The sequence below is a fragment of the Oryzias latipes genome, chromosome 13 (genome assembly GCF_053564925.1).
Source record: "Oryzias latipes strain Hd-rR chromosome 13, Olatipes_Hd-rR_3.1".
Classification (NCBI taxonomy): Eukaryota; Metazoa; Chordata; class Actinopteri; order Beloniformes; family Adrianichthyidae; genus Oryzias; species Oryzias latipes.
Window position 1 is genome coordinate 32,047,707 of NC_136249.1, and position 19,481 is coordinate 32,067,187.

Consider the following 19,481-nt stretch of genomic DNA (forward strand, 5'->3'; position numbering starts at 1 on the left):
CTGACATGTGTTTGCTTAGTCAAAAACAACAGACCTTGCGGTTTACTGTTCTGGTGTCGATGTCTTTGAAATTTCCCTTTTGGTTTTTAACAATTTTATGGGCCATAAAAACTTAAACATGTGCATCTGCCTTTTATTATTTCACCTCCTATCTCAGCTTCCCACTCTTTGCACTGACTAGTTTTTTATTATGGGTGTTTAATAAAGGATGGACATGGACCTAAAGTGGGTCAAACAGGTGGTGACGTGAAAAGACCAGTGACACACTTATGCAACTCTCTGGGCACCTGAAATAAAAATAGATGTTTTTTTCCCCTTAAAGTTAGGATGAGACTTCTGTGTTCCAGCGGAGCAAAACATTCCCAAAAAGAAAAAGAGAAAATACCGACAATGACGTTTCTTAATAGAGTCTTGCGTCACACTTCTCTTTGATCTCTGCTTGTTATTATTTCATCGTTTTGTTCTGCATCGCTTCCATCCGTCCTGCTGTCAGCGTTCTTCTTCCTTTCTGCACGGTTTATGTAAAATGACTAAAGTCAAAGACTGAAAAACAGTCAAAGACTGTCGGAAAAGAAAAGATTTTAGTCAGTGTGGTTTAAAACCCAACACACAATTAAGGTGTTTAACGTGAGTAATCAGCCACAAATGATTAGAAGAATATTTCTTGTTTATAACAAAAATGTTTCGAAGCTGTTCTATATGTGACCGAACACACCGTGGCGATCTCTGCCTCGCAGGATGGACGCCATGCGGGCAGGTTGAGCATTTCCCACGGCTTCAAACGGTCATGAAGTGCTCTGATGGCAGCGACAGAGCAGGAGGTGGGAACTCTGGCAGATGCGTCTCTACACAACATCACAAATGAAGGACATCTGATCGTTCTCAGCCAGCAGAGGACGTCAATAGAAGACGTACCCAGAGCTCTTTGTGGAGGGAAACACGTCGCTCTGTTGACATCCAGCTCTGCTTTTTTTAACTTAAAAATTTACAAAAACTGAAAATAAACTCGTCAAAATATTTATGTGCATTTGCTCAAATTTATTCCATTGATTCCCAAAAACAATGCTTTTCTTATATTTATCAATAGAAGTCAAATTCGATCATCTGTTTTCAAAGCGTTCCCAGTGGTCTTTTCATTGTGATGATGCCACTTTTAGTCAAAATCCAAACTCCTGTGTCGTTTTCTAGGACATAGTTCCTGCAGAGCGGCAGAAGTTCATTAGAAATACACCTCTTAGTTGTAGGCAGGAGCAACCCCGTCCCCCTCTCATTGCTGAGAGCTCTCTGTTTACACAACCACTAGCTTACAGCCCCTCACATCCACAAAAAAAAGACATACATGGATCTGTTTGTCAACATGAGAATGCATCAGAAAGGGGCGGAGCAGGAGGCTGCTGGCCCGCCCACTGTAGCTTCATCATCACAACCACAAGCTTTTTCAAACTGCATTTTTTCATCTGTTCCTGATTCACAACAATTTGTATAAAGAAATACTCAGAAATATTTGTATATTTGTCCTCCATCAGAAAAATACCACAAAAATATGTTAAAAACACAAGATTTTCTTCTTTTTGCTCTGATATCTAATGAAAAATCATCTTTTTTGAGTTTTTAATTATATTATAATGTTAATTCTTCACAAAAACAACCCCGAAACGGTATTTTGATCTGTCGACGTTTTCCTCTAATATCTTGCTCCCTAAGCACCAGCCCCTCCCAATCCATGGAAATTAGCGGGTTCTCACGATAACTGAGGAACCGCCCCTTCCAGGAAGAGTCTGCGATGCCAGCTCCGCCCCCAGGCTAACACGCACCCACACACACACTCTTTCTCCACAGAGCTAGCTAACAGTGACCGGCTAAAAGCTTTCATTTTCTCTGCACAATACGCACATCCATCTTTGCAAAAGTTCGAATTTTGTTTGTTTTCGTGAGAAAAAAGCAAACAAGCTGATGAGGCGGGGTCTAGGTTGATTTCATGAAATGGGTGGTACCCACAAGGAGAGAAAGGCGGAGCCTCAGAGATCAAGGCGTCTTAGCTTCTGGTTGGAAAAGAACTCTGGAAAATAGATCATATTTCATAAAAAATGGTTCTTTAGTGTGCCAAAGGTTCCATATTATCATATATATGGATATAGTTTACTCTGAAAGGCTGAAGAAGAGCGGAATATAGCATTTTTTCCCCCACATTGTAACTTTGCACCCTTATGCTTGATCCCCAGAGTTGTAACAATTGAATTTCTCCACGTCGGGATAAATAAAGTTTATCTTATCTCATCAATTTAAGTCTTATTTTAACTAAAGTACAGCTATAATCAAAAAAAGACTGCTTGTTCTGTGACATAAATAAAATTACGACTCTTGTTTAATACTTTCAGCAAGTGTGACATTGATCTGTAAAAGTGATGAGACTTAATACATGGCAAAGCTTGAAAAAAAAAAGGAAGTTTGGGATGCCGCCAACGACAAAATACATATTGTTCAGATTTAAACCATTTTTATTTTGAAATAATACCTTCACTAAACTGGATCAGATGGTATCAGAGTCAGTTGATTCAGTTTAAACCACTACAGTTGGGGTAAGGCTGCAGTTTTGCTTCGCTGTTGTGTTTTTGTGTCTGAGAGGTTGAAAGCTAATCCACATGAAAGCTCATATCTTAAGATTAGAAGCATTTTTGACTTCAGACAGCTCACTCAGCAATTAAAAAACTGCAATGCACCAGCAGCAGACGGACCCAACAGCAGCCAACAAAAAAAGTTGTCTTTTTTTGTCATATTTCAGTCAAACTGGAATAAATAAACCCAACCGTTTGTTTAAATAAAAAAATAAATAAAAAAAGGTTGTTCCCACCAAAAGAGCTTGTTCAGGATCAAAAAATCCAGGCTGATGTGGAAAACTGAGACGTTTGAGTAGAAAAGGTTAGCAGTTCATCATGTTTCACTCGGCTTCATCACGCCTGACAGAACTGCAGATCGTTGTGAAGCGCTGCCAAATCTAAAAGGAAAACCCAACAGGATGAAGAGCACCTGAAGACATGCCACATATTTGAGCTCTTTTTGCATCCAGGCAGTTTGGAGGCGACTGAGTGGAAACTGAAGAACTGATCCTCTTCCACAAAGTATAAGGTTTAATGTACACAAGGCATCTTTTTGTAACATAAGGGGCGCACCCAGGTAATAAGAATCCCTCGCTCTCATTTTTAACAATGGGAATCTGTCATCATCTCTAAAATACTATTTATATCACACACTCTTAGGAGTTTATTTTATGCATTTACTAGTATCCTATAAATAGTATTTTCCTCTGTATTGTTGTGGTTAAAGAATTGACCTGTTGTTTACCTTTTGGCATTTCCCTTTAGGGGTCGCCACAGCAAATCACCTTCCACTGATTCACACAGGTGGTTGATTATACGCCGGATGCCCGTCCTGTATTTTATCCGGGCAGGGGACAGGCACAGGGAGACTCAGACTTTGCCCCCCTTGTGGCTACATATAAGATCTGATAAAAATCTCCCTGGTATTTTTTAAGGATTAGTTGCATCTGAACCATTGACTGTATTTGAAAAGTGGACTGACTGACTCCGCCCCTTTTGACGTTCCAAACAGGAAGTACCTGTTGGCTCCAGGAAGTCAAAATCCCATGGACTTCTATGGTGAAATAAACAGGTTACTCAGTCATCATATTTGTCAGAATAAACTTTTTTTGCTTTTGATACATTTTTTTTACAACATTTTCTTCTTTTTTTTTGTAGTTCAAGCTATTCAAGTGATGTACTGACCAATCAGATGGCTCAATAAAAGCATGTGGTCTCACGTCTAACGATTAAAGTGTTTGACAGGTTTTGCGTAGCCTGCTTCAAGTGGTAGGGGTGTGGACTTCAAACAAGCCCCCGCCTGATTGGCCAGAGTGGATGCCATAACGTTGAGTCAGACCGACTCGGACCAATCGCTGCTTACTAACGACGTCTGGCTCCAACATGGCGGCGTGTGTATAACGTCAAAATGGCGACTGAATTGACTTCGTTTTGTTGGTGCCGGAGGTAAACTGTCTTCTATGGTGACGTCACATTCGCTCGATCCAGTTCTCAGATAAAGTCAGTGATCTGAACATTTTAATGATATTCTATTTTCATGCTTTGAAGTCTTGCTGTTGTCCAAAATGACAGAAGAAGTCACTTTAGACAGGAGACCGTATGTAGAACAATACCGCCTCAGTACCAGAGCACTCAGCCTTTTACTGTTCTTTACATTGTCTGGACACACCACACCAAAGTAAAGCTGAAAGCACTCAAAACGACTGCTGGCTGGTGTTCTTTGTAAAGAGCACATTTCCAGTCATTTCAATATGATTTTCCAGCTAAATAAACCTTCAATGTAAAACTCTAACTATATTAAATAGATGTAAAAGAATTATCAGTACAAGAACAAAAGGTTTAGATAATTATTCATCAAAATTCAATTTGCCATAACGCTTCCCTAACTAATCAGGTAAAACACCCATATGGCACTTAAACAGTAAGCTATAAATCCACAAAAGATGTATGATGCAGGAAAATGAAATGTTTTTAAGAATATATGGGGAAATATATTTAAAAAAAAAAAAAGCAAATAGGTTTTTATCTGGTTAAATAGGTCAGAAATCTTTTCTATCTACGTGTGCGGAAGTAAGATAACCTCTATCAGCTCTTTAGGCTTGATATGGCAGATCTTAATTTCAAATTCAAAGAAAAGTTGCTTCATAGAAATGACTGTAACATGACAAAGTTTAAGCATAAATGTATCATGATATGTATGTAGAATATGCATTTTGGATTCGAGTTCTGACTGCAAGTTTAAAACATGCTGGTTTTGTAAAGTGAAACCAAAGAAGATCAGATGAATTCCATGTTTTTTCCAAGAAAACACAAAAACACGCCTTCTTCCTATTGTTACTTAGCTAAGGTATTATTATTATTATGGGAAATTTCTTCAAAATCAAAAACAATGATGTGCATAACAAGCCTGCAAATGACCCAAATATGATTTGATTCAGAATGAAAAATAGTTTAAACCCAGACTAGGAAAGGACGGATATTTGAGTTCTTACTATAGACTGAGATTAGATTAGATTACAATGTAAAGGATGAGGACATTTTTAGCTTTTTTATTTTGTTTTAATAATAAAGAATAATAATAAATAAATAAAATAATAAATAAATTGCTGCTGTGCAAGCCTTATATTTGTGCTTAAAGGATCACACGATAAACATTTTAAGCATTTTTAGTGTCTAATATAGTTTGGGGATGATCACCCTTCAGCAAAAATGACTTTTAAAGAACAAAGAAAGAAAATAAATATCTATTCATAAAATGTCAATCAATAAAATTTGTTCTGGATATCCAAATAGTCAAAGGAAATGAGAACATTTAATAAAACTGACCTTGACTGGGAGATAAAAGCATTAACAAGTTGGAAACAAGTGATTTAACATAAACAGAAATGATGATCAATTAAACATTTTAATTGTGAAAAGGGTTTCCTCAAAATAAACTGATTCAGCCAGAGATTAAGAAGAGAAATGCTGTCAAAATATGATAAATCTTTAGAGAAATTGTTTAAAACATAATTATAACATAATAATAATAATAATAATAATATGTGTTTACAATACATGTATTGATGTCAGGACAAATTACGAAGTAAGAGATTAAAGACAATAAAAGACATCATACAATAAAACGTGATGTAATCCGATACAATGAACCATTTATTCCAATTTTTGTGGACACAAACTAACCAAAGCTCAAATAAAATAGGAATGACTAACCTAATAATTATGGTAAATAACGCCAGAAGTCAGTTTTTTAAAAGAGCCACCAGTTTTTATGTCACAAAGGAGAAATAGAACACAAATAGTCTTCATAAAGCGACCAAATTCTGCTGGTTAAAGAAGCTCAACTACCTTTCCGGATCCTGACCGGCATTTTCCCATCAACCCCGCAATCTGTCCACTAAAACACCAGAAAATGTGCTTATCAGGAGTAACTGAGGACGCCTGGCTTCTTCAAATGTACAAACAAGGTGTAAACATGTTCTTACCTAAAGATTCTGCTTTGGACGGTCGACGGTAAATCCACAATTTTAAAGAACAAAAAAGAAAAAAAATCCGTTTGACGGGCAGTAAAGAAAATGCGAACCTTACGCGAGCCGTGTCGCGCGGCAGTCTCGTGGAGCAGCGCGGCGTCTCCAACAGTGAGAGCCTGCTGTGTGACGTCACTGGGAAAGAAAGAGAGAGGGGGGGGGGGACGACAGGGGGAGCTTGCAGGCACGAGCCGCCGCCAGCGAGGGGCTCCGATCAACCTGTTGCTGTTAGTGTTTCTGTGCCACCTTCACGGACCGGGAGTCAAGTGGGAAAAATGTTATTTTTCCCGAATCTGATCTTTTAAATGAAAAGATTAATCACCATTAGAGATTGATTCCATACATTTTATTAAGGTATTTGTCAGACGTAGAAGCAACATGACCATAAATAAATTCTAAATATGATGTTTGACATATTCAAAGTCACAAAACATGTGGTCACAAGGTATAAGGCAATTATAACCTCCCCAAAATGCAACATTAGTGCAAAGATAGAGAAGCAGACATAATAATCAAAATGCAACAACAAACAACAAAGACAACAGAAAGACCAACATAAATACAATTAAGGTAAAAAAAGGCATATGTTTTATCTCATATACAGATAAACAATCTGACAGTTTTATAGCTTTATTGATTTCCACTTTCTAAAGGAATTTGCAAAATAATTTCTAAAAAGCAAAAAACAACATTTATGGATATTTTTGTTAAACTAATAATAAAATTGTAAACTAAGAATTTAATGTTTTATCCTTTCATATTAACCCTCACCGAATATTATTAAACATAAATAAAATGTATTTTTTGGTTGAAAAACAATAATATATTCTGCTAAACAAAAATATTAGTCAAATTACAATCATGAAAAGATGTTTCTGGGTTTTAGCCATTTACTGTGCTTCAAGATGAATGAAAACATTCTTCTTAAGTGTCATAAACTTTGCTGGATTTATGTTTTAGAATAATTAACTTCACTTCATAAACACAGAACTGAAAACTTGAATGCTTTAATGTTTAAGAAACATACCTGGTGTGCATAGGTGTGGGTCTTTTTGATTTTTATAAACAATACAAACATTTTAGTCTTGTAGACAGATTACAACATGACTGCATCAATTTCCACAAAATTTCTGTTCTGTAACCACAGACTCATAAAAAACAAGCTTTCATGAGCGGCAGAAAAACCTAAAATCTTTGTTTGTTTCACATTTGAGTATTCAGAGAAACTCAGCGTAAAGCCTGAGAATGTCACCAGAGCAGATTGCGTTCCTAAACACCCCTAAATGCTGGACTGATTGATGTTACATAACCAGAGAAAGGGCTGATCTGAATTACAATCACTGAGTCTGAAGGCCAAAGCATTTTAAAACATTCGGCGAAGGCAGAGGAAGTCCTGCTGCGGGGCTGTTGGTCGGGGCAATAAATAAAAAGCACGTTAAAAACAAATCAGACTAATGAAAACTGAATTTAACAATGAAAACATCTAACTAAACAATGTCTTAAAGACTGCGTCCAACTCTGTTTTCTGCTTTTTCCATTTAAATAACAAAAGAAAGATTGGATATTCTGTACTAAAATGGGAGCCTGATGTTGGATTTTTAAATGGATTTGTGTACAACTGTTGTTGTACAGAGTATGTGGAAGGTAGATATGTCCTTTTCCATTAATTTACCCCTCAAAAAATTAGAGATTTTAAAAATATATTTAAGCTACATCTTTAGTTTCAGGGCACCAAACAAAAAAATCTATTTTTTGTTGATTGTTTTTATTGATCTAGTGTAGATTTGGGAGCAGCTAAAGATCTTTGATCTATTTTTTAAAAAATTCTGTTAAAGTGGTCTTTTAGTTATGATTGTGCAGTTTTTAGTCAAAAATCTAAAAAGTTATTTTGTTTTCTAGGACGTAGACTCAGCGGGTCTGTTGATGACTCATTTCCCATCATCCCTTTGTTTACACTCTCTCCTGCTTGCTTAACAGCCCCTCACACCCCAACCTGACATTGACAAAAATGGCGAGCAATTCTGGAACCATTCAGCCGGATGCCAGCTCGCTAGACGAAAATGAGGACGTACGTGGATTTATTTGTCTGCAAGTGGATGCATGGGAATGGAGCCTGCCAACTAAAGCACTTACGTCCCTACTGCAGGCTTTTTCCAATCTTTTTTTTCTGAATTGCAAGGATTTCAATAAGGAAATACTAATAAATGCAATTTTAAGCTCCTTTTTGTTTGTATAAATCCTCCATCATCAAAAAAAAAATACCACAAAAACATGTTAAAACGTCAAACAACACCATTTTCATTGCATAATCGGCCAATTAAAGACTCTCATAAAAGTCACTATTTCACGTGGATTTGCTTAATTTTGTTCTTTAATTGTCGTCTTCAGGCTGTTGTTGAGCAGAAACCTTGATGCTGCAGCAGCCGGCTGTAGTTCAGCTGGGCAGCTCCCAAGTGGAAATGTGAGTAAAGAGAGCAAAGAAATGTCTTTCCACAAGAGAACGCAGATTCAGAGACATTTCTTCAGACTAACAAATGCGAGTTAGAAACTCCACATCAACCCAAGAGTCCCGGCAGGGGATATCAGCCCACAGAGGCAACGCACTCCACCTATGTCACTCCTACGCAGAGTGTTGCCATGGAGACATGGCACAATTTTAATCTTAATGCATCAAATCCAGTACATACGGCAGAGGTTGCCACTGTTAGAAGGCAATATGTACAAAAGACTCAGACACTGATCGGAGTGGCAGACATCTGATCACACAGTCAGGGATGTGACATGTGAAAACTTTATTAATAAGAAGCAAGTCAGACGATGTTTGAAGTTTCAAATCATTTATGTTTGGGTGACAGTATTTTTTTTATGGGGGCTTTCTTCTCGGAGTAATCCTGACTAAAAAGGATTCTTTTCAAACTGTTTCTTGCTGCTTAAATGAATGCTTGTCTTGCTGTCTTTAACAGATCCACTCTCATGAAAACGGTGTTTTTAACATCTTCTTGTGGCATTTTTCTCATGATGAAGAAAATTACCGGTACGTTTCTGAGTATTTTGTTTATTGAAAGGGTTGTGAATCAGGAGCAGATGAAAAAAATGCAGTTTGGAAAACATCGACATAGAGCCTCAAAGTTCCTGCTCCGCTCCATTCCGATGGATCCACCTGCAGACAAATAGATCCATGTACGTCTTTTTTTTCCTCGTCTGAGCTGGAATCTGGATCATACCTGTATGGCTCCAATATTGCTCGCCATTTTGACTAATGCTAGGTTGGAGGGGTCTGTGGGACAGTAATCTAGCGAGAGAGCATGTAAACAGAGAGCTCTCAGCAATGGGAAAGGGGGGGTTGCTCCACCCCAACAGTTCTTCCCGCAACTCAGAAGTGAATTTTAACAAACTCCTGCTGCTCTACAGAAACTATGTCCTAGAAAACAACAGGTTTTTGGATTTTGGCTAAAATCAGCAGAAACATGATCAAAGGTTCACTGGGAACACTTTAAGAACAGATCAAAAGATGATCGGAATGGGACTTTCAGCGCAATACTGAAATAAATGGAATCTCTTTACACTATTTCCTTAAATAAATACTTTAGAAAGGCTAATTTAGTCTGCATACGGTACGAGTGTTTTCTCCCTTTAGCCTTTGATGAAAAAAGTGTTTCTGAAAAAACGAGCATTGACTAGAAGAACTAGAAACACTTGTGTTTACTATAATCACAGGAAATGCCAGCCTTAAGCTACGAGCACATCGGGCATTTGATGCGTGTTCAGGCCCCCGCTAACTGCAGGTTCTTTAATATATGTTTAACCCACAGTATTCACACCAGACAAGCAGGGAGGGGCTTCATCTTTTTCTACTGTTTGCTAGCGGATGTATTAACAAATGAAAGAGGCTTGGTGCAAAATGTCAAAGTGATGCAAATTCAGGCTTTTTTTTAATTTCACAGCTCTATTCCCATTTATGAAAGACTATATTTAAGATTTTTAAGACAAATCTCATCTTAAATTTTCTTTAACTCTAACGTATTTCTACTCCCTCCTCTCCATCCATCCATCAGTGCCATACAGTGATCTAGAGCCCGACACCTGAGGATCTGATCCAATAAACATCGTCCCTGGGAGCTTTTTATGGCTCTTCAACAGATTTTCTCACATTAAGGTTTGATTGATTAAAATTGTATTTCACTTCTAAACCCCTTTAAGTGCCTCGTAGTTTGATTTAGTGTCATTTTTATAAATGTAAAAGAATCTAAAGATATTTAACAAAATAAAACATCTGTTTGATTTCAAGTTAAGATGCTAACAAATAATTGATCATTTTTTCATGATAAAGAAGGAAAAGAACATTTACTTTATAAAAAGAGAGATAAAAGTATATGACATGATGTATAAGGAGAGTAATTAACCGATTAAAAAAAGAAAATAAACAATAGTAAATACAAAAAGAATGATTTTAGATGAATATTGCTCCTCTTTGTACAATAAGTGCTAGAATTTGCACAAAACCATTAATATGTCCTCACAAAATGCATAAACAAAATTATATTAAAAATACGTGTATTATTTGCCCCCTTAGGCAGAGGTGATCAACTCATTTTGGAGGATAATTACCCTCTGAAGTGATTTATCTGCATGGATGTGCAGAAACATTATGCTAAAATGGGCTTCAATGCATCTGCAGACCCTCCCTCTTCCAGGGGACGTTAAAGCCGGACGCATTGGCCGCCGTAGAGCGGCGCAGGTCTCCGAAAGTGAACGTCAGGACGGAGGCGAAGGAGCCGGGGCTCTGTGTGAACACGCCGCTTTCTGCAGTGCTCTGCCTCTGCAGTGAAATCCGTTATGTAATGCCGAGAAATAAGGAGGTAGGGGAGGGGGGAAGGGGGTCCGCTGCATCACCCGGGAACCTCAACCAGCATGATCGTGCACGCACACACTTGCACGCACACGTGGTGCATTGCACGACAACTAGACTCGATGTTCTCACTAACCAGATGCAACAACAGGGAAATCTATAAAGATATTTCCTTTTTTTTGGGGGGGGGGGGGGGGGGTGTTCTACACTCATATCTCCATGGTTGCATCCCTTCTTCTTCAGTTTTTTTTCTCACACACCAACCATTGTGACGGCTGGTTGGAGCAAACCTTTACTGTCTTTGTTGTTCATTTGACAGAAAGATCTCCTCTGCAGCAGCAGCAGCAGCAGCAGGTCCACCGAGTCTCTGACCAGAACTCAGTGAGAACAGAGGAGTTTTATTTAAAGTTTGACCTTGCAGCTTAAAGCCGTTGACATTTTCCATGACGGTGTCGTGCGCGTGCGAAAACGTCTGTTGATAGTTTGAGAACAAAACAACAAGCCCTTCCTATACGGAGACATAAATGGATGTTATTAAATCTCTAGTTGTATGAGCCATTTCTGCCGTTTCACCCAATACAAAGGGTAGAAATTCCTCCTGTAGAAATAAAACAGGGTTGCTAGCCCAAAAATGTTGAAAATATTCTCTTCTCAGGTGTATTTTGTTTAACAAACAGATCTTCAGAAATGTGGCTGCTCGTTTTTGTCTATTAGGCTAAAGAATTGACATTTACATCCTGTTCTCCCAGATGAACCATCGTTTGGTAGCAAGGCCGGATTTAGGCCATGGGCAAGGGGGGCAATGCCCCCCGAGAACAGTCTTTCAGCTTGGTGGGACTGTGCTTATGACAGCAGGACGATAAAACTAAAAGTTCTACTTACTGTTTTTGACGCTGGTCGGGTTTGCTCACGTTGATCGCGGAGCTGAAAGAGAAAGTAAACAACTGACACTTTAACCTTCAGCTCACGTTCATGGGCCGATTGAAACAACGACAACACAAATAACAAGAAGCTGAAATGAGTTTCCTGTAAGGCTGTCTCATTTCTGCACCTGTCAACCTGCGTTTCCAGCTTTAGGTGGGACCTTTTTTTTTGCCCTGGAGGCAAACTCTATTAGAGTAAAAATCTACGCTCCATTAGTATTTGACCAGACCCATCATCGCACCCATTAAAGTCGCGTTTCTAACTTGTTCTTGTGGTATTTTTTTTATCATGAGGACATTTTTTTTAAACACAAGTCAAAAGAGATCAGAGTAGGTCTTAAAATGATCCAAATCTTTTACCCAACGTTTCTTATCCTCTAACTTTCCGTCACCGGAGGTCAAACTGTTGTAGCAGTTCATCTTCTTCCCCATCACCTACTAAGGGGCTCCGCTGTCCGCTTCTCATCCTCCTCCCGGCATATCTCACCTTTTCTGCTGTACGTCCTGTCCAGCGATGCGTCACAGTACGTCACGCTCCCTTAGTGCCACCTCAGCAGAAAGCGCCTCATCAGTCTCCGTCCTGCGCCAGCAGAGGAAGATGCACGACTCCAAGCATCTGGGAAAGACGTGCGTTCACTCTTTCACTGGGGGAAAAAAGAAACTAGGGAAGCCCTAAGTCATCGTTTCTGTCATGGGGAAGGAGTTTTGGTTCGTTTTAATGGAAGCGCAGTCTCCATGGCAACACACTGAACCAAACCCTTGCAGTGTACAAACTCACTGGAGAGGATTCAGGACCCCACTAGCAGCCTGGCCTGTAAAAGAAACTGCAAATTATTGATGAAGACTTTCACGACTTTTTCTTTAAAAATATATAAATAGATGACTTCGTCCTCCTCACTCCAGAAGGTCTTCTTCTCCTCATGATCACATCCTACCTGGGGGGGCATAACCACGGACAACAATGATCACAAACAGATGTCAGATGACCTTCCTGCGTTTACCACCCGGACATGGCATCGGCACACTGAGGCGCTGAATACTGCCCCCTTGTGGTTGCATTTCAGTCAAACCCAGTGACTACAACTAAACTTGACATGTTTTCAAAAATAAACCAACTTTAATTAATAAAAAAAAAGAAGTGTTTTAAAACTAACAGCAGCTTTTATTAGTCTAAAAACTGTTTTGTGTAAAACAATATTGAAAGTCTTTAAAATATAGGGGCATGGCTACGTTCACACCGTCCTTGGCAATGTACGTTCAAGTGGCCACTTTCAATAAAAAAGGCTATTTTAATGCGCGCTTCGGACTTCCACATTCAAGACTCGGGCGCTCACACATCGCTACGCCAATTTTTCAGTCTGTCTTTGGGCTTTAAATACAGAACGCGCGTCTGTTGAGCATGTGTTCAAACCAAGTCAAACTATGACCAATCAGGGACTTGGATTTGGATGGCAGTGACGTTTGGATGGAGTCCACTTTAATTCACAGAGGATGGAGGATAAATTAATAAGTGCGGTTTGTGTCCAGCTGGAATTCTGATGCCAAGACTTTCATATTTCCCAATGGAGCTGTGACAAAACAAAACAAAAAGCCTGGAGCGCGATTTGGACCGCTTTGACATTTAGCACCAAGCCTCCTCCAACTGCAGGTGGTGGACAAACGCACGTTCTTCAACGCACATCACATGTCCGGTGCACAACTGCAGGTAAAAACACATTAAAAAAAAACATTGAACAAAGGATTTATGTGGCTGTGTGGGGGAATTTGATCATCATTTACAAGGTTTTGTGACACAATCAGCAGCATAAGAAATATGCTGTTCTCCTAAACTCTCCATTTTATATTTATTTTGAACTTAACATTTATCAGTCATGACGTAAAGAAAACATATATAGAATATGGAAAATGCAAAAAAAAAAAAAAAAAAACATCTTTTATAATCATTTGAGCCGTTCCTTTTTCTCTTCTTTTATCTTATTTTGATGAAACAAACTTGAAATAAACCAGGAAAGAAATTCACCTGAAGGTGTCACAATCCTGTTTTTATTCCATCATGAAAATAATATTTATTCTGCAATTTTTTATTTCTGAAGTGTGTTTTTTGTTTTCCAAAGTCGAGTCATTTTATTGTGAAGGTTGGCAGTTGTTCTTGCTATCTGTGTTTTGCATTTCTCTCCTTAAAGAACATTTCTAATGAGCTGGTGTTGGTTTCTCACCATAAACTTTTTTTGTTTTGTTTTGTTTTTTAGAATCAGCTAAATCTTTTAACATGTCTGTGATTGAAATCAAGCTGCAGCCTCTTCCTGTTGGACATGAGTGGAATAAAAGTGTAAAATATTTTTAAAAAATAACAAAAGCAGAGCCACAGAACAACAAAAGGGCTCAGCTTGTAAATATAGGAAAGCTGCTAAAATTAAGAAAACTGTGTTTTTTTTATTAAAAAACATTTAAACTTCTCAAATAAATGTGTGAAACATGCAGAACGAGTCTAAACAAGAATGTTTGTGTTGCTGTCTAAGCCTGGACTCTCAGTTACCACAATATAAACTCATTCATGGCACCAAATGAAACACAAACATCATTTAGACGGCACAGGAATGCAAAATCAACAAGAAAATGTGGCATTCTGAAAGTCCCATCAGCGGTGATGTAATAATCAAATGCTGACAAATATAAATCTCATTTAATCAGCCCAACTGGCGCTCACGTGTAAACTTCCTGTGATGTTCTGAATGTCACGTTCAGAGCCAGCAGAACCGAGCTCACTGGGCTCCAATGTGAATGAAAGTTGAACATGATGCAACGGCCTGGACGGCATCCACAGCCATTCACACGCGGTGACGCAACTGCAGCTCAGCTGTGAACCCGTCCTCTGGCTGCCTGAAGATGAAAAGGAGAGCTCAGGAAGCAGCAGAGCAGTAATTACCCCTTTTAATTAAGGGAGCGTGACGAAATGGGGGGAGATGGGATCTCATTTCACCGCCACAGGAGGGAAGACGAGGAAAAATGGTTTACATAACTGACTTCCAAACGCCTTTAGAGTTGAGAAAATGGAAAATAAGAAAAAAAGATCTCATTATTTAAGCGGTGCAGCTCCATTTGGGATTCTGCAAAAGATTTGCTGACTTAACTAGAATTATGGTGTTAAATGCTTATCGATCCGGTTTTCTTTGAGACAAATTGGCCTCGGTTCATCTGGATCGTCTAAAAGTTCTTTTGGTGTTTAATAACCGTCTTTTATGGCATGAAAGCTGCTTTTTTAATGTGTAAATTAGGCTTTTCATGAAAAGTAAATAGAACAGAGTTTATGGAAGCAGCTTTCAGACATAAAACCAATAAAACAGATTTTCAGTTTTTGTATAATTTATTTTTTTATGTTTCAGTTGTTTCAAAAACTAAAAAAAAAAAAAAAAAAAAATACATTAAAGGAAATGATACAAACAGACATTATGGCTCTGGTACAATAAATGGAGAAGAGGGGATCAGCCCGGACACAGAGGTCACTGAACCGCACACTTCCAGTGAGAATCCCGCCTTAAGCTGCTCGGAAAAGCGTTTCCTCGTGAAAAGGCTTTATGGGCTTTTCACTGTAAGGAAACGGAGGCGTGACAAAGATTGTGCAACATTATAAAGCCGGCAGCCATTTTTGTTTTGTCTTTTTCCAAAAGAGATCAAACACCTAAACGATGGGGGGGGTTTGAGCCTTTCTTTCTTTTCCACAAACGGGTTCAAATGTTCTGATTACACTTAGTGCAAACATCGTCCACTGTGTGTTAGACATCAGTGTTTTTACAGAAAGAAATCCAACATGACAGAAAAAAAAAAAAGAGGATTTTTGACTAATGTGAACGTTAAGGATTTTTTTAAGCATCACAGTCATCCTAAGGCGTTTAAAAAGTACCATTCTTGTGCTTTCCATTGACCTTTTCATGTAGGGCAGCTTTTCCTAACATTTATACCTGATGTCAGTCTAATGTGGGAACCGGGCGTCGTTTGTCTCTGAGCCGGGGGGGTTTGTGTGTTCATAAAGGTTTCATTGAAGGATGCTAACGCTCACAGCTTCAGAGTTCCTCAGACAGCGTTTGCAGTTTCAACCAATCGAGGAACTGGACTGTGCTTCTCCTTTAACGCTGAAGTGAGAAAAATCCTCTTCAAACCAGCTCAGTGTTTTACTTTTGGGGCATTTTCCAATCATTTTGATTTTCAAAGGCTGTAATGGGAAAAACAAAACCAAAAAAAAGACTTTAAAGTCCCACTACTATGAAAGTTGTGTTTTTAACACATTCTTATGGCATCTTTTTTGATTCGAGACACTTACACAGAAAATTAAGCTTGAAATTCTGCTTCACAGTATTTCTTTATTTAAATCGTTGTGAATCAAAAAAAGATGAAAAAAGATTGTTTGCAGAAAATAAGCTGAGCGGGCCTCAAACTGCCTGCTCTGAGCTCTCAGCAACAGTGATGGGAAGTGGGGGCGGAGTTGCTTCACAGCAACTACCCATCGGGGAATTTTTTAATGAACTCCAGCCGCTCTGCAGAAACTTTGTCCTAGAAAATGACACAGTTTTTTAAAATTTAGGCTCAAAACAGCATAATCCTAATCAAAAGGACACTGGGGACACTTTGAAATTAGATCCAAAGATGATCGGAGTGGGACTTTAAAATCAAATCAAATCAAATAAAATATTGCAGTGTATCACAACCATCAGACTGTTACAAAAGCAGTATTGCACCTTTGACACAGTTTAAGGCCAGAGTCACATAGTCACTACAATAAACAACAACAAAATCTTTAACAAACCTTTAAAAGTAGAAATCAAAGTGACAGTTTTAGTCTTTGTTTTCCAGAAAAGAACAAAAAAAAAAGCTTTTTGACGACAACCAGAAGCGCAGTCCTTAAGGAAAAACTGGGAAAAGACGGATTTATTTTGTTCTTTAGCACAGAAAATAAACAGATTGTGTTCACGGGGCTCCAGGCCAAAAAAACCAACAACAACAACAACACAGTGCCTTCATCGTTTTCTCAAGTTTCTTCTGAAAATAGGATGAAGTTGTGTTTTCCCCCATCGTACACCAGTCTCTTTCATTTCCATTGTAGGGCTTTCATACTTGACTTTGCGTTTCCTCTTAAGCATACCGTATAAAAAGGTTTTCATGCACATTCTCGTCATCACAGCTTCTCAACGAGCCCACAGACTGTGACGTCCCAGAGCCGCAGATGGAGCCAGCTTGACAGTACCCCCCCCCTAAACCTCATTTTCCTCCTTCATTCAGATATTAACCTTTTTAATGCGGCGCCTGACAGGCAGGGCGCCCTGCACCTCGGCGAGCCCATTTCACATCACAGAGCTTTAAATAACACGACTTTTCATCCGGAGGATAAGTCGAGCTCAATCGCTTGACAGTTACATTATGAAAATGTTTGGAATTTGTTTCCATTTTCCAGAATAATTAAGGGAAACCAGATTAAAGTTCACATCATTCATATCTACCTCAAACAGATGAAGCTTCTCATTAAAGCAAAAGTGGGAAACTGAGCTGAGCCATTAAATGCTGAAACAAGCCCAAAACGAGGCCGGCCTTTTATTTAAAGCAGCACAAATGTGACGCAGAGCAGCCGGATAAATGCGTTTATCAGTGTTCACATGTCAGGCAGACAGGACGTCATCATCAGAGTGAGATGTGATCTCTCGGGGAGCGAAGGAAACTGCTCCTGGTCTGTCAGATCCTGTCAGTTTGGTTCTGTTTATCGCGGATCAATCAGGTGTCTGCCGCAGGAAAAAAACGCAAACGCAGCTTCACAATGAAAAACCTTTGAGGGACAGAAAGATCCACAGCGCAGGACTCTAACATAAAAGAAAAGGGGGAAATATCCTCTGCCTACCGCCTTTTTACCACGCCACAAACAAAGATATGGAATTAAAGACAAACTACATAAAAAATGACCAAAAGTTGATTTTTTTTTTTACTTTTCTTTAACCAAAACGCACAGAGAACAAAGCTGTTCAACTTTTTAATTTGATGATGTTATTAGTATCTGTTTCTATCAAAAGTCATAACACAAAACTACAAATAAAAACAAAAAGTACATTTATCGCGAAATACTAAAAAGGCTATTTTAATGGATCACTAAAAAAAAGCAAAAACAAATGCAGAACCTAACATATTGACCCCAATGAGCAAAAGTAACCTTAGATGATCGGAACTCATTACAATTCAATGCTGTTTCAGGTTTCTGCAAGGATATTCACAATTACTATTTCATATTTTTTAGGTATTGGCTGAATGCCGTAGGTGTTTTTAAGTCAATGTGTCACTGGAGGAATCATCTTATTACCTAAAATACTACACAAAAAGCTTTGTTTTTGGTTGAACTTACTGATATCCATTTGAATCATTTTATTTGTCTTTTTTTTTCTAGAAATCCTCTTAAAAACATTTAAAAATGACTTTAAATCAGCTTTTCACACTGACCTCCCAAAAGCCAGCATTTTTCCTGATCCAGAGGATTCTGAAGAGGATAAAGGCCTCAGCCTATAAAATTGAGCAAAACTGCCCTAAAAACCCCCATCTGCCCAAAAAAAACCCCATCCGCCCCCTCTGTGAGCAGCGCCGAGATTCTATGTCCAAACTCCATCCATCAGTGGCTCTGGGCGCAGCCGCGTTCAGACAAAACTAAACCTCTCCGGATATACACCTAAACCTACAGGAGGTGATGCTGCGGGCAGCAAGGGACCAACACGTGCGTTACCGTGACAACAGATAAAAGTACCTACAGCTTCACCGACTAAAAGCTCTCGCACACGCACACGTAAAGGCTGGCTGTGCTGGACCGGGACGCCGTTTCACTTCTTTGGGCTCCGTTGAGATGTTCTGTTCCACAGCGATCTGAAGTTCATCCTTCGTTCTCCCCAGGAGATGTGCAGGAGGGGGGGGGGTCAAGACTCAGGGGTCAAAGGTAAGAGTGGAGGAAAATAACAGTCGAAGCAACTTTACAAAAAACAAAGACGGAAGGCGTTTGAAGAACGTCATAATCCAGCCAGAAGCACATACAACGCCACCTTCCTGTGAACGACGCCGGACGCCAGGAGGAGGTGGGGGAGAAAAACAAAGCTAGCTAGCTAGCTAGCGGTTGTTCTTGGCTGCCTCCTTGGCTGCGAGAATCAGGGGGGTGAGGCTGGAAAGAGGCTTCGCCATCTTCAGAAACTGATGCTGTGAGAAGAACACCGGGAACCCAGGGAGGGCAAAGGTGGTGAAAGGAGTCGGGGCGCAAAGGATGAAAGGATGCAGGAAGGGGGGGAGAAAGAGAAGAGATAAAACAGCAGGTTGATCAAGGGTCTGTGAGATATGAAGCTAAAGAAATATTAAAATATATAAATGGTCAAATACTACAATAGGAAAATTGTAATTTAATTTATTATAATAAGTATATGTGCTGAATTTCAGGTAAATAAATTAGCTCATTAAAATTTTTAAACAGAAATTATTTGTCAAAATAGTTTCATGATCAACATTGATCTCTTGTGTAAGTGTGCTGGAATCCTCTATAACAATCTTAATGTTCTGCTTTCTTTTATTTTACTTC

At 39.0% G+C, this 19,481-nt stretch overlaps 2 protein-coding genes across 7 annotated transcripts in view; both read right to left on the reverse strand.

Annotated features, from left to right (window-relative positions):
- gdpd4a (glycerophosphodiester phosphodiesterase domain containing 4a) overlaps positions 1-12,587 on the reverse strand; it is a 39,215-nt gene extending 26,628 nt beyond the window's left edge. For 2 of the 4 annotated variants that reach the window (XM_078930189.1, XM_078930191.1), the window contains exons 1-2: positions 12,384-12,587; positions 11,856-11,897 (exon numbers count right to left, since the gene is read on the reverse strand). The gene's annotated coding sequence lies outside the window, so the exon portion shown is untranslated. Of the gene's footprint in view, positions 1-6,082; positions 6,327-11,855; positions 11,898-12,383 lie in introns of those variants that run through there. The other 2 variants (XM_078930188.1, XM_078930190.1) reach the window with 1 other exon arrangement.
- A 2,654-nt stretch (positions 12,588-15,241) lies between these two features.
- Positions 15,242-19,481, reverse strand: part of pak1 (p21 protein (Cdc42/Rac)-activated kinase 1) — a 57,658-nt gene continuing 53,418 nt past the window's right edge. For all 3 annotated transcript variants that reach the window (XM_004075253.5, XM_078930187.1, XM_011482256.4), the window contains exon 15: positions 15,242-19,108. In XM_004075253.5, coding sequence (XP_004075301.1) covers positions 19,022-19,108 — 87 coding nt within the window. In that variant the 3' untranslated portion in view covers positions 15,242-19,021. The remainder of the gene's footprint in view (positions 19,109-19,481) is intronic.